The sequence below is a fragment of the Theropithecus gelada genome, chromosome 2, assembly GCF_003255815.1.
Source record: "Theropithecus gelada isolate Dixy chromosome 2, Tgel_1.0, whole genome shotgun sequence".
Lineage (NCBI taxonomy): Eukaryota > Metazoa > Chordata > Mammalia > Primates > Cercopithecidae > Theropithecus > Theropithecus gelada.
In genome coordinates, this window is record NC_037669.1 from 81,887,577 (window position 1) to 81,902,634 (window position 15,058).

The window sequence follows — 15,058 nt, forward strand, 5'->3', positions numbered from 1 at the left end:
CACTAGCTACTTGTTTCCCCAGGGATTCATCCCAGTGGAGGGATGTTTCAGCCTCATAACTTACCAGCAGGACACACAAGACACAGGCTGGAGACATCCGATGGGTAGTAAGCAGCATACACCCCAGCCACCTGGCCACCCATGGAGGTGCCTACCAGGTGGAAAGGTTTTTTGTTCAGCTTCAGGCATTCTACAAACTAGGAAGGGAAATGAGAAAGCGGCTTGGTTATACAGCTGTAGACAATGGCAATGGTGATTACAGCATAGAAGACCCCTGGACTTCCTATGGACAACTGAAAATGACTACTGTTTAAAGAGAGTCTGAAACTCTACTGGATCCGTTATAAGATGAGCCCTGTGGCATGCATGGCATTCTCTTTATCTGGCACAAGAGATTGAGAGGTCATTTATAAATATAAAATCAACAGGGATTCTGCTAATTAATGGGTCAGCAAACTTTTCCTTCTTTTCTTTTTTTCTGAGATAGGGTCTCACTCTGTCACCCAGGTTGCAGTGCAGTGGCGTGATCATGGCTCAGTGCAGCCTTGACCTCTGGGGCTCAGGTGATCCTCCCATCTCAGTCTTTCGAGTAGCTAGAACTATAGGCATGCACCACCACATCTGGCTATTTTTTTTTGTAGAGATGAGGTTTCATCATATTGCCCAGGCTGATGAAGTTTTCTATAAAGGTCCAGAGAGTAAATATTTTCTGCTTTGAGAGCCATATGATCTGTTGCAACTATTCAACTGTGCTGTTGCAGACAAAAGCAGTCAAAGGCAATATGTATTAAATAAAAGAATGAATGTGGCTTTGTTCCAATAAAATTTAGTTTACAAGAATAGGTACAAGCTAAACATAGCTCATGGGCTGTAGCTTGAGGGCTCCTGCCCTAATTTAAAGATCTTCTCATCCATCTGACCATCCATTCACATAACTACCCATTCATTTGTCTATTCAACCATCCATCCATCCAACCATCCATCCATCTATCCATCCAATCATCCAATCAGCCATCCACCCAACTACCCACCATTCTAAAAAATATTTATTGGATATCTATTATGTACAGGAAACTATGATTAGATGCTGAAAACACAGCAAAGAGCTAAAAAGACAAGGTTCCTGACCTAATTTAAAAAACAGCTTAATGGAGGAGGCAGATATTAAATATCCTCATTTGGGGGAAAATACTTAAGGTCAACCTGAAACTTACAGGCTACCCCATTCTGAAATGGCTCTTAAACTCCTATGATCTTGAAAGCTTAGCCAGAGAAGGCTAGAGATAGATTCTAAAATAGGTGCTAGCAATAGATGCTAAAGTAGGTTACAATGTGAAGAACACCCTCCCCAGCTAGGCAGAGGGGCTATTACTGTTATCATATAGCTGGTAAGCAGAAAAAGAGATCCCTAGGAAGGGAACTGGTTTTAAGAAATTCTAAACCCCTTTGCAAAGAGTTAAGAAAATGCTCAAATTGTATTTAGTTACAAACAACTGCAATAGGCTTAGAGGTGAACAGTCTGTAATAAGCCCTGGCCCTCCACTGCCAACCGGAGATATCATCAGGTTGCCATTTGGCTTGCCATCACTTGTAGACAGAATGTACTAGAGACTGGTCATGAGGTAGCACGGGACTCCCTTCCCTGCTCTCCAGACTTGGACATGCAATGGCGGCTGAGACAGTCTGGGCAAACTTTGGTAGAGCCTCCTGCTTACCTGGTGTATCCTCTTGACTTGCCCATCTATGGACAGATCATCCAGGGAGGAGCGGGTGGTGCCCTCGTGTCCTGGCATGTCCACGCAGACCAAGTGCAGGTTCTTTGGAAGGAACTGAGGACACACAGACCTGGAGAGTCAGCATGTGGTGTGCAAAACATGTCTCCCCATTTTCTTGGGAGGTTGCCCCATGTACAGTGACCCAGACAGTCATTCCTGGGGATGTATGGGTCTTGGCCACTCAGTGTTTTACCCCAGTAATGTGAATAAGCATTGCCAGTAGCCTCATCAGGAGCAGAGGCCCACAAAGACTAATATATAAATGGAAGCAAGCTCAGGAGATGCCTGTAAAAAGGGGACAAAGTCGGGGCAGTAGGCTTAAGTCTCTTGCTTTTTTTCACACCAGTTGACACGTACTACCTCATCTTTCCCTCACCCCTTGCACACTTACTCCAGCCATGCAGCTGCTGACTTGGAAATGCAAGGGATGGTTCTGTTCTCTCATATCCTAGCCAGCTCCAGAGCCAACAGGAGCAATGTTTTCCCCAAGAACCACATCTGATCACCCTGATTCTGGTTTGCTTGGTTTCTTTTTACTTTAAGGTCTAATTCTCGAAATTATTATTATCCTAAAACACCTTCTTCCATTTAGATATGTACCACTTTTAACCAGGAAACTGAGAAACATAAGGTACCAACAAACAAACATCCAGTTATAAGAAAGATGCTTATCTGAGGAGGGGACAGGAAGTTCATCAAGGCATGAAGATGACTGTCCTCACAGTGGAATTTGGAAATAACACAACTAACTAGAGGGTGTGTGAGTCTTTACCTCCTGGTGTAGATGATACTTGGGATCTCTCAGGTATGGTCTTGCTTGAGGTGGGAGCCAGGGATGCTTCCTGCCCAAGACTTCTGCCAGCCCCAACCTTCACACCTGATCACTCTTACCAAGGGCAGCAAGTTGCCACACCCAAGCAAACCAAGACAAAAAGTGAACTCGGACAACTCTTCCAGAGAGCTGCCAGATCAAAACTGCTTCTCTAAATGGCAAAGGAAAAGAAAAAAGCAGATGCAGAAGAGGGAGTGGGAAGGAAAGGAAAAGAAGGAGTGAAGGAAGAAGATGGAGGGGAAGGAAGAGAAGAAACTTGGGAGTACAAGAAAAGACTTTTAAAAGCCCAACTCTGAATTCACAGCAGTTCTGAGATGCAGCTGTGTCAGAAGCCTCCCCAAAGAAATATCCACGAGGTAAAAAGATTTCTAAGCCATAGGTTTTATATATCATATTCAACTCAATAATTTTTTTCTGACAAAAGAATGAGTAATATATTGCATTAGTTTGTTAGTTTGTTTTGAGATAGGGTCTCACTCCTGTCGCCCAGGCTGGAGTGCGGTATAGCACAATCTTAGTTCACTGCAGCCTTGACTTCCCAGGCTCAGATGATTCTCCCATCTCAGCCTCCAAAGTAGCTGGGACTACAGGTGCATGCCACCATGCCTGGCCAATTTTTTTGTTGTTGTTTGTATTTTTTGTAGAGACGGAGTCTCCCTGTGTTGCCCAGGCTGGTCTCAAACTCCTGGGCTCAAGTCATCTGCCCACCTTGGCCTCCCCAAAGTGCTGGGATTACAGGTGTGAGCCACTGTGCCAGACCACACTGCATTAGTTCTAATATGACTTGCACCACCACAGTTCTGAGTTCCCTTTGCTTTCTACCATTGTCGATGACATCATGTCCTAGTGGAAACTCTTTTCTTCTTTCCTTTTTTTTTGAGACAGAGTCTTATTCTGTTGCCCAGGCTAAATGCAGTGGTATGATCATGGCTCACTGAAGCCTTGACCCCCCAAGGCTCAAGCAATCTTCCCACCTCAGCCTCCTGAGTAGCCGGAACTACAGGCATGCACCACCACACCTGGCTAATTTTTCACTTTTTGTACAGACAGGGTTTCTTTATGTTGTCCAGGCTAGTTTTGAACTCCTGGACTAAAGCAATCCTCCTGCCTCAGCCTCCCAAAGTGTGGGATTACAGGCATGAGCCACTGCACCCAACTCCCTTTTCTTATGAGAGAGAAGAATTGAGAACTGCACCTTGACCACACTGAGCCACATATCCTTGTGGGCAGAGAATCCGTGGAGCATGAGGATGGAGGGTTTGTGCCCAGGCCTGCCCCGGAAGGAATAACAGAACTGATAGTCTTCATGGTGAACATAGCGGACTTGCATGCCCAATGTCCTCCGCCAGTACCTGGAGAGGGTGGGAAATAAAGATGAACCAAAATCAGTAAGCGCTAGATGAGTGGCTTCAAGATGGGCACAGATCCTTTCTATAAGTCTTACTTAGTGATAACACAAACACTTCTCCAGCCCTTGTCCTCCATTAGTCTCTAGAGTCCTCCTGAGCTTTACCCTCAAGGAATATGAAGCCAAACCATTCCAGAGAACACCTTAAATGAACTATTTTGCTATATATTTTACTAATCACTCTAGGAAGGGAAATGCGGTGTTTTCTTAAGAAGCATGCCACACATAATAACCTTTTGATAATATGTCTTTCTAGAGACTTTGAGAGTGATAACTTATTTCTTGAGAACCATCTGCACTGGTCCTCTGGCTTTGTTCCTCATAACATATGGCAGCTGGTTGAAAGCTCAGCTTCTGCTGGTTACATAAGACTTGGCAGTGCTGGACTTTGGCCCAAAATCGATTTCAATATGAAATTACCATCTAAACAAATTGAACTCTCTGCATGGTGAATCCCTCCAAGATGAGAGATAATTAATTTAATCAGAGATGCACTTTGTAAGATACTTCACACTAAAGAAGTAGCCAAGTCTTGCAAAAGCAAATAACCTAAACTGACTGGTCTTAACTCTTTGTGTAAAATAAGCAGAGAGGGAGAGAAGATATATATTCATATTTACTTTTATCTGCATACAAAAAATGTGGGAGCATACATAATGTTTTTTGTTTGTTTGTTTGGTCAGGTTTTGTGTTTGTTCGTTTGTTTTTCAGGATAGAGTCTCGCTCTGTCACCCAGCCTGGGGCAATCTCAGCTCACTGCAACCTCCACCTCCTGGGTTCAAGCAATTCTTGTGCCTCAGTCTGCTGAGTATCTAGGGTTATAGGCGCACACCATCACGCCTGTCTAATTTATGTATTTTTAGTAGAGACAGGGTTTTGCCATGTTGGCCAGGCCAGTCTCAAACTCCTGGCCTCAAGTGATCTGCCCGCCTTGGCCTCCCAAAGTGCTGGGGTTACAGGTGTCCAGCTGGTTAAACCGCACCTGGTTGGTTTCTTTTGAAACCTTTTTAATGACTGCATTGCCACTCAAAATGTAAAGAACATAATAGCATTGGCTAGCTTAAAAGCTCTTCTTACAACAAAGCAAGCATATTTCAAAATTCTAAATTATAACATGACTTTGTTCATCCATTCACATCCCTTCTCATTCACTTACTGATTTTGAATGTCCCCTCCAAAACTCATGTTTAAATTTAATTGCCATTGTGAGGTGAGACTGTTTAGAGGTAATTAGGCCCTGACAGTTTTGCCTTCATAAATAGATTAATGCCATTACTGAGGGAGTAGTTTCCTGGTAAAAGTGAGTCTTGGCCCCTCTTGCCTCTGGCTCACTCTTATAGTCTCTTGTCCTTCTACCTTCCACCATGGGATGACACAGCAGGAAGGCCCTTGCCAGATATTGGCACCATTCTCTTGGGCTTCCCAACCTCCAGAACCATAAGCCAAACAAATTTCTTTTCTTTATAAATTACCTAGTCTGTGGCATTCTGCTATAGCAACACAAAATGGAATAAGACACTAACTATATAATCTTATGAGGAAATGCTGCATTCCACTAAGAATATGGCAAAGATTAAATGATAAGGTAATCCATGTACAAAGTTTTGTTCAATGCCCAGCACATGGTAAGTATTCAGTACATGATAGTTATTAATATTATGTAAAGATGATTTTGTCCTTCCAAATACATCATTTGCCAAAAATTAAAAGGAAAAATTAGGGGAAATATTTGCAATGAATATGACAGCTACAGATTGATATCCTTAATAAATAAAAAGCTCACAAATTGATCTCAACCATGTTAAAATCCTAATTCAACACTAGGCAAAATAAATGAAAAGGTACCTTAGAGTAGAAAAGATATTAATGACTAACAAACATAAAAAACATGTTCAAGTTCACTAATAATTAAAAATATGAATAGTGCACCAACATGGATGGAACTGGAGATCATTATGTTAAGTGAAGTAAGCCAGGCACAGAAAGACAAACATCACATGTTCTCATGTATTTACGGGATCTAAAAATCAAAACAACGGAACTCATGGGCATAGAGAGTAGAAGGATGGTTACCAGAGGCTGAGATGAGTAGTTGGGGGTAAGGGGGATGGTTAATGGGTACAAAAAAAAAATAGAAAGAATGAATAAGACCTATCGATAGCACAATACGGTGACTATAGCCAATAACTTATTTGTATATTTTTAAATAACTTAAAGAGTGTAACCGGATTGTTTGTAACTCAAAGGATAAACGCTTGAGGGGATGGATACCCCATTCTCCATGATGCGCTTATTTCACATGGCATACCTGTATCAAAACATCTTGTGTACCCCATATATACATACTATGTATCACCCCAATTTTTTAAATAAAAAATTAATAAAGAAAAAAATGAATACCCTTTATGAGCTTCTAAATTAGAAAAGTGGTGGGTTTTTTTTATTGAGATGGGGTCTTACTCTGTCATCCAGGCTGGAGTGCAGTGACTACAATCACGGTTCACTGCAGCCCTGTCCTCCTGTGTCCAAGTGATCCTCCCACTTCGGTCTCCTGAATAGCTGAAATTACAGGTGCATATACCATGCCTGGCTAATTTTTTAATTTTTAAATTTTTTTGGTAGAGACCAGGTCTCCCTGTGTTGCCTGGGCTGGTCTTGAACTCAAGTGATCCTGCCACTGAGCCACTGCAGCTGGCGTGCGTGCGCACATGCGCACGCACATGCATTTATATAACCAGTTACACAGTTCAGCCTTTCTAGAAAGCAATCTGGCATAAAATATCAAGAATCTTGGAAACCCCATGCCCCTTGTCGACCCAGTAATTATAGTTCCAAGAATAATCTGTCTCAAGGAAGTAAGTAGCAACCTTGAAAAAGAATATTTTTAAAGATGTTCCAGCCATGTTATGTGTTGTTTAAACTACAAAAAAATCAGTACTAACCTTAGTGTCCATGAATAGGAAATATATTAAACTACCATATAGCTAGGTGATGTCATATTCTGCTATTATTTAAAATGGAGTTTTCAAAGAACATTCAATAACACGGAAAAATATTTATGACATGATGTCAAGTGAAAAAACAGGATGCAATTTTATTTTTAATACTGTTGATTCCAATTCTGTTAAAAAAAAAAACTATTAAGTATACACAGATGAAGTGGTGGGGGAGAGAGGTGGGAAGAACAAAAGAAGCATTGAAGAAAATTATTCCAGGGGTTATGGGTAATTTACATTTTCTCTGTGTTACCTTTTTATTTTTTAATTATTTATTATTTTTTATTTTTGGTACCGGGAGTGGGGCTCAAATGGGTTACGTTTTTATAATCATCAAATTCTCTATAACTCTCATACAAAGCACAGTGTGAGATCACGGAAGAGCTCAAAGGACCTGGTGGAAAAGGTGAAACTTCAGCAGACTACTGGATACTTAACATACGTCAGCTGGAAGCTGGAGAAGGTGTGCCAGGAGGTAGAGACGGCAGAGGCAAGGGCCTGGGGGAGAGTGAAGTATGACTTGAACCAGAGTGAAGAGACAAAGGGTTGGAAGGCAGCCAGACTGCCAGACTCAGGAATTGAGGGCTTCTTCATTACCAGACAGAGCTCTTTGGTACTACTTGATACTTTTCATTTAATTGGTACATCCACTGGACAAGTTTACCTAGGCTCCACAAATAAGGAGTTGGAAAACTAATATTTTTTCTTTTCTTTTTTTTTTGAGACAGAGTTTCACTCTTGTTGCCCAGGTTGGACTGCAGTGGCGCGATCTTATCTCACTGCAACCTCTGCCTCCCGGGTTCACGTGATTCTCCTGCTTCAGCCACCTGAATAGCTGGGATTGCAGGCAAGCTCCACCAGGCCCGGCTCATTTTTTTTTTTTTTAATTTTTTTTTTTTTTTAAATGGAGTCTCACTCTGTTGCCCAGGCTGGAATGCAGTGGCACTATCTTGGCTCACTGCAACTTCCACCTTCTGCGTTCAAGTGATTCTCCCACTTCAGCTTCCCAAGTAGCTGGGACTACAGGCGCGTGCCACCACGCCTGGCTAATTTTTGTATTTGTAATAGAGACAGGGTTTCACCATGTTGGCCAGGCTGGTCTCAAACTCCTGACCTTGTGATCTGCCCACCTCGGCCTTCCAAAGTGCTGGGATTATAGGAGTGTGCCTTTGCGCCCGGCCTCTAATTTTTGTATTTTTTTTAGTAGAGACAGGGTTTCTCTAGAAACTCTTTTAGTAGAGACATGTTGGCTAGGCTGGTCTCGAACTCCTGACCTCAGATGGTCTGCCTCTCTCAGCCTCCCAAAGTGCTGGGATCACAGGCATGAGCCACCATGCCCAGCCCAGAGAACTAATATTTTCAAATGATCCCCTCAACGAAAGAGTAGGAAGATGACTCTAAGATACTAGGCCAGCTGAAAAGTTCTGAAAGACCCATGGCCCAGATGGAATAAAACAACTTCTTTGGTTTAATGATAATAGATAATAGAGAATAGATTACCTCTAATTCACAAAAGCAGAACCTTACAGAACAGAAACAAAGAGAAGAATTAAGGTGGGATGAATGAATGTCTCAGGAGAAAGATCTTTTACAATCTCAATACACGCACCAAACTGCTCCTGTTTCAGGGACAGAAGTCACTGAAGGTTCTATTGACCTAAATAGAAAAGCTCCGGGGTTCCTCTTTAATAAAGTCTCCTGGAGTCCAGAGTCCTCATCCTATAAGTCTCTCTCTAGTTAACAGGAACCTCTGAAGAAAATAACTTACAGATTTTTTTATACTGTGGTAAAATAGACATAACATAAACATTTACCATTTTAACAAGTGTACAATCAATGGCATTATACAACATTGCTAAACTACCACCACTGTTCATTTCTAGAACTTTTCATCATCCCAAATAGAAACTCTGTACCCATTAAACATTAACTCCTTATTTCCCCCAGTCCCCTGGCAACCTCTATTCTACTTTCTCTATGAGTTTGTCTATTCTGGGCAAAAGTGGAATCATACAGAATTTGTTCTTTTGTGTCTGGTTAGTTTCACTTAGCACAGCTGTTCTCAAGGTTCATCCATGTTGTATTAATAGCATGCCATCAGATTGTCATTCCCTTTTAAGGCTGAATAATATTCTATTGTGTATATACCACATTCTGTTTATCCATTTGTCTGTTGGACATTTAGGTTATTTCTATATTTTGGCTATTGTAAAGAATGCTGCTATGGACATTGGTGCACACATTGAGACCCTGCTTGCAATTCTTTGGGATTTACACTCATAAGTGGAATTGCTGGATGATACATTAAATGTATAACTTTCTGGGGAGCCAACAAATTTGTGCATAGTCACTATACTATTTTACATTCCCAACAGCAGTGCATAGGGGGTTCCAATCTCTCCACATCCTCACCAATGCTTCTTTTTCATTTTTTAAAGTTATGTATATCTTACCACAACAAAAAGAAAGAAACCAGGCCAGGCATAGTGGCTCACAACTGTAATCCCAGCACTTTGGGAGGCTGAGGCGGATGGATCGCTTGAGCCCAGGAGTTCAAGCCTGTCTCTATAAAAACCTGCAAAAATTAGCTGGCAAGGTTGCATGCACCTGTAGCCCCTGTTACTCTGGAAGTTGAGGTGGGAGGATCACTTGAGCCTGGGAGGCAGAGGTTGCAGTGAGCAGCCTAGGTTGGTCTCAAACTCCTGGGCTCAAGCAACTGGCCACCTCTGCCTCCCAAAGTGCTGAAATTACAGGCATAAGCTGCAGCACCCAGCTCCAAATTCACTAATTAATTCCAACAAATTATTTATAGATTTTTTTGGACTTTCAGTGTACACAATTGTGTCATCTGCAAACAATGAACAATGTCAGCTTTATTTCTTCTTTTCCAATTCTTATCCCCTTTTCTTTCTTTTCTTCTTTTTTTTTTTTCTGAGACGGAGTCTCATTCTGTCGCCCAGGCTAGAGTGCAGTGGCGCGATCTCGGCTCACTGCAAGCTCCGCCTCCCGGGTTCATGCCATTCTCCTGCCTCAGCCTCCCGAGTAGCTGGGACTACAGGTGCCTGCCACCACACCCAGCTAATTTTGTTTTGTATTTTTTAGTAGAGACGGGGTTTCACAGTGTTAGCCAGGATGGTCTCGATCTCCTGACCTCGTGATCCACCCGCCTTGGCCTCCCAAAGTGCTGGGATTACAGGTGTGAGCCACCGCACCCGGCCCCCTTTTCTTTCTTATATTTATATAAGTGAACTGCTCACTATGATTTCTTACCTTGATTTCACAACTGAGTTTCTTTGGGAAAACAAAAATCTTAGAAAATCTGTCTTTTTCATCTTGTGAACAGTCCTGATATTTTCTTTTTTTTTTTTTTTTTTTTTTTTTTTTTTTTTTTTTTTTTTTTTTTTGAGACGGAGTCTCGCTCTGCCGCCCAGGCTGGAGTGCAGTGGCCGGATCTCTGCTCACTGCAAGCTCCGCCTCCCGGGTTCACGCCATTCTCCTGCCTCAGCCTTCCGAGTAGCTGGGACTACAGGCGCCCGCCACCGCGCCCGGCTAGTTTTTTGTATTTTTTAGTAGAGACGGGGTTTCACCATGTTAGCCAGGATGGTCTCGATCTCCTGACCTCGTGATCCACCCGTCTCGGCCTCCCAAAGTGCTGGGATTACAGGCTTGAGCCACCGCGCCCGGCCCTGATATTTTCATTACACAATGAAAAATCAGACCTGATGTCATCCGCAGTGGCCACAGCATCCCCGGTGTGGCTCTCTGTTGACTCACGTTGAAGCATTTGGTACCTCCCGCAGGAGCAGCCATAGTCCACGGTGCTGTGGAAGTGTGCTGGCCATGCTCCAAGGACACTTAGACCCAGAGAGAGCTGCTCTGAAGACTTGCTGTGGCCTACTGGGGACACCTGTTCTTGTTCCCGGAGGAGCTGAGACGATCCCAGAGGGAACTCCAGGAGCTTGCACCATGTGATGACTTCACCAAACCCTTATGATCATATGGCAGGACAGCGGGGAATGGGGAGTGGGTGCCAAGCTATCTCTACTGCCTGCTGATCCTGTTTGTGTAGCAATCCTGAAAATTAACCTGACCTACCTAGGTCTGTGAGGTGAACCCACTGGTGGTCATTACTGGCAGCCGAGCCAACGAAGGCCTTTGGAGGAGTCGCTGTGGTTAAGGGATATAAGTGACTCATGGTGAAGCTGCTCGTTCTATGACAACCACTGTGTAAATGTCACTTGCAGTGAGGCTATTTGGAGGAAACAGTCTGTGCATTTCAGTGATGCGGAGGAAGTGCCTCACAGGATTGCTGACAGCTCTCTGCAATGGCATCATGGGTTTTATTACTAAAACCATAATCCTCCATGTCACAATGCCACCTGGCATGATCTGAAAGGTTTTCTAGGATTTTCATCTTCCCCAACCAGCTGGGTTTTCTTCTTGGCCTGTGTGCCTGAGTTCGCAAAAAAAAGAGCATTGTGTTTGTCTTTCAGCCACAGCTCTGAGCTGGGTGACAGGCATGGGCAGGCTTTAAGACCCCATGCATCCATACTGCCAATTAAAGAGGCTCTGAATGCGCTGCACTGTGGGGCCTCTCTGGTTTTTTCGTGGCATTATTTGTTAATAAAAGTAAATTATTTGCTATGCAGCATCATTCATAATAGCCAAAAGGTGGAAACAACCCAAGTGTCCATCAACAGATGAATGGATACACAAACTACGTACACACACAATGGAATATTATTCAACCACAACAGAAAGTGAAGGAGTGACGCATGCTACAACATGGAGGAACCTTGAAAACATTATGCTAAGTGAGAGAAACCAGACACAAAGGTCACACATTATATAACCCCATTGATGTGAAATGTCCGTAATGGGCACATCTAAAAAGACAGGAAGTAGGTAAGTGGTTGCCAGAAGATGAAGTGAGGGAGAAACTGGGAGTGACGGCTACTAGGTATGGGGACTCCTTTGGGGAGGTGGAAATATTTGAAATTAGATAGTGGTAATGGTTGTACAACACTCTGAATACATTAAAACCACTGAATTGTACACTTTATGTATTTATTTATATTTCATTTATTTATTTATTTAGACAGAGTCTCACTCTGTCACCCAGGTTGGAATGCAGTGGCACGATCTCGGCTCAATGCAACCCCCGCTTCCTAGGTTCAAGCGATTCTTCTGCCTCAGCCTCCCAGGTAGCTGGAATTACAGGCACGCACCACCACACCTGGCTAACTTTTTGTATTTTTAGTAGAGACAGGTTTCACCATGTTGGCCAGCTGGTCTCGAACTCCTGGCCTCAAGTGATCCACCCGCCTCAGCCTCCCAAAGTGCTGGGATTACAGGTGTGAGCTACCGTGCCCAGCCTTGAATTGTACACTTTAAAATGGTGACTTTTATGTTACGTGAATTTTAACTTAATTAAAAAAGCAAATTATTTGCTATCAACTTATTTTTCTCATTACAAACGAAACATCAAAATTACCCTGACACCCTGACTCTGAGAGCCTTCTCCTTGACAGCCCAGGGAACTGTTGGGGGACTATGCAGCATTGAGGCTGGTTTCCACACGAGGTGGGTGGAATAACCTTTATATAATCACACCTCTGTATGTGGCCATATCCATGGTTACGAGCCACATCAGTGAATTGCATTCTCTGCTTCAATTTCATGTGGTTAATAAAAACAGCGTTTTGTGTGTGGCAGTCCATGATGCCTCGACAAGGCCATGAGAAAGGGCACGCAACTCTGGCTTCTCCATGTCAGGGGTCATCCAGGAGCCTTAGCCCACAAAGCACAGAACTCCTGCTACCAGCACTGCAAGGGCAACGGCATTTCAGCTTCAGAGTGAGTCTCGCTTTCTCAATGCAGAAGGTGGGTCCCAGGTGACTTGGAAGAGGGTCACAACTCCCCACTCTCACCCCCAGAGAGCAAGGGTGAAAGATGAAAAGCTCCCTTCCATTCAATTAGTTCCCTTTCAAGGATCAGAGCCTGGCTGGCAGGCAGAAAATTCCACACTCAAGTGAAACAAAAGGGAGCCAGAAAAGAGGGCAGATAAAGGGTATAACACCCTCCCTGCACTCTTCTACATACAGAAGTGAGTTCCGACTTCTTGAAGTCCCAGTTAGATTTCAATGGGTTTAGCTATAGCACAGAGAGGAACCAGGTCTATTTCGGTGCTCCCTTCATCAGGGGATGTACACCATGGGGGTGGGAAGGGCAATTTCATTTGATAATTGGACAGTGGCATGAAAAGGAAATGAAGTACATCATGAGAAAATCACTTTCTTTTTGACTGTTAAAATTCTGGTTCCAACAAGGAGAAAGGCTCAGCTCAGGGCTGCTACATCTTTCACGCTGCTCATGCTTTGTAACAAAGTAAAAGGAGACACAATTTAATAAGACCGTTTAATGTCATTGTGTTTATTTTTACATATATATATATATTATTTTTTGAGATGGAGTTCTGCTCTTGTTGCCGAGGCTGGAGTGCACTGGCGTGATCTCAGCTCACTGCAACCTCTGCCTCCCAGGTTCAAGCGATTCTCCTGCCTCAGCCTCCCGAATAGCTGGGATTACAGGCATGCACCAACATGCCTGGCTAATTTTGTATTTTTAGTAGAGACAGGGTTTCTCCATGTTGGTCAGGCTGGTCTCGAACTCCCAACCTCAGGTGATCTGCCTGCCTCGGCCTCCCAAAATGCTGGGATTACAGGCATGAGCCACCCGCCAGGCACTTTTTGATATTAATTTACTATTTATGACAAGCTTTCCACTTAAGGGAGTGATATTCATATCACTTTTTAAATACTTGATTTAGGCCGGGCGCGGTGGCTCTAGCCTGTAATCCCAGCACTTTGGGAGGCCGAGACGGGCGGATCATGAGGTCAGGAGATCGAGACCATCCTGGCTAACACGGTGAAACCCCGTCTCTATTAAATACAAAAAAACTAGCCGGGCGAGGTGGCGGGCGCCTGTAGTCCCAGCTACTTGGGAGGCTGAGGCCGGAGAATGGCGTGAACCCGGGAGGCGGAGCTTGCAGTGAGCTGAGATCCGGCCACTGCACTCCAGCCTGGGTGACAGAGCGAGACTCCGTCTCAAAAAAAAAAATAAATAAATAAATAAATAAATAAATAAATAAATAAATACTTGATTTAATGATTTTTTTTTTAAAGATGGCTCACTCTAAAGAAAATACAAAATAAAAGGACAGGTGGTATCCAGATGGGACAAGAATAATAGTGATACAAGAATGACATATTTTGGAAATTTATTTTTCTTTCTGTCACTTCTTTACTAATTAACACTTCTAGAACAACTCTAAAAGTATTCTGTTCTACACATGCCATCTCAATGGTTCTGGTCTTTCTTGTTCATTTTTCAGTAACATCGCTGCACCTATCAGGACATCACAGGGTCAGAATCCAATGATCAAGGCCAGGCGTGGTGGCTCACACCTGTAATCCCAGCACTTCGGGAGGATGAGGTGGGAGGATCACTTGAGGTCAGGAGTTCGAGACCAGCTTGGCCAACATGGGGAAAGCCTGTCTCCACTAAAAATACAAAAATTAGCCAGGCATGGTGACATGCGCCTGTAGTCCCAGCTACTCAGGAGGCTGACGCAGGAGAATCACTTGAGCCTAGGAAGCAGAGGTTGCAATGAGCCAAGATCATACCACTGCACTCCAGCCTAGGTGACAGAGGGAGACTCTGTCTCAAAAACAAAACAAAACAAAATAAAACAAAAAACCAAAAAAAAAAACAAAAAACCACCAATGATCAAGAAGATATCAAAGGAGTTCCCATAAAAATGTACAATACTTGCTTGAAGACAGAATCACTGACTTTGGGAATGTGGGTAGAGAAAGATGCTATCAGAAACCTGAAAGGGCCAGGCATGATGGCTCATGCCTGTAATTCCAGCACTTTGAGAGGGCAAGATGGGTGGATCATTTGAGGCCAGGAGTTTGAGACCAGCCTGGCCAATGTGGTGAAACCCCATCTGTACTAAAAATACAAAAAAAATTAGCTGGGCTTG

At 43.4% G+C, this 15,058-nt stretch overlaps 1 protein-coding gene across 2 annotated transcripts in view; it reads right to left on the reverse strand.

The window, feature by feature from the left end:
* The window catches only part of ABHD6 (abhydrolase domain containing 6), a 55,685-nt gene that overhangs the window by 21,662 nt on the left and 18,965 nt on the right, over positions 1-15,058 (reverse strand). For both annotated transcript variants that reach the window (XM_025377120.1, XM_025377122.1), the window contains 3 exons: positions 3,803-3,959; positions 1,716-1,829; positions 65-197 (listed from right to left, as the gene is read on the reverse strand). In XM_025377120.1, the coding sequence (XP_025232905.1) occupies positions 65-197; positions 1,716-1,829; positions 3,803-3,959 (404 nt within the window). The remainder of the gene's footprint in view (positions 1-64; positions 198-1,715; positions 1,830-3,802; positions 3,960-15,058) is intronic.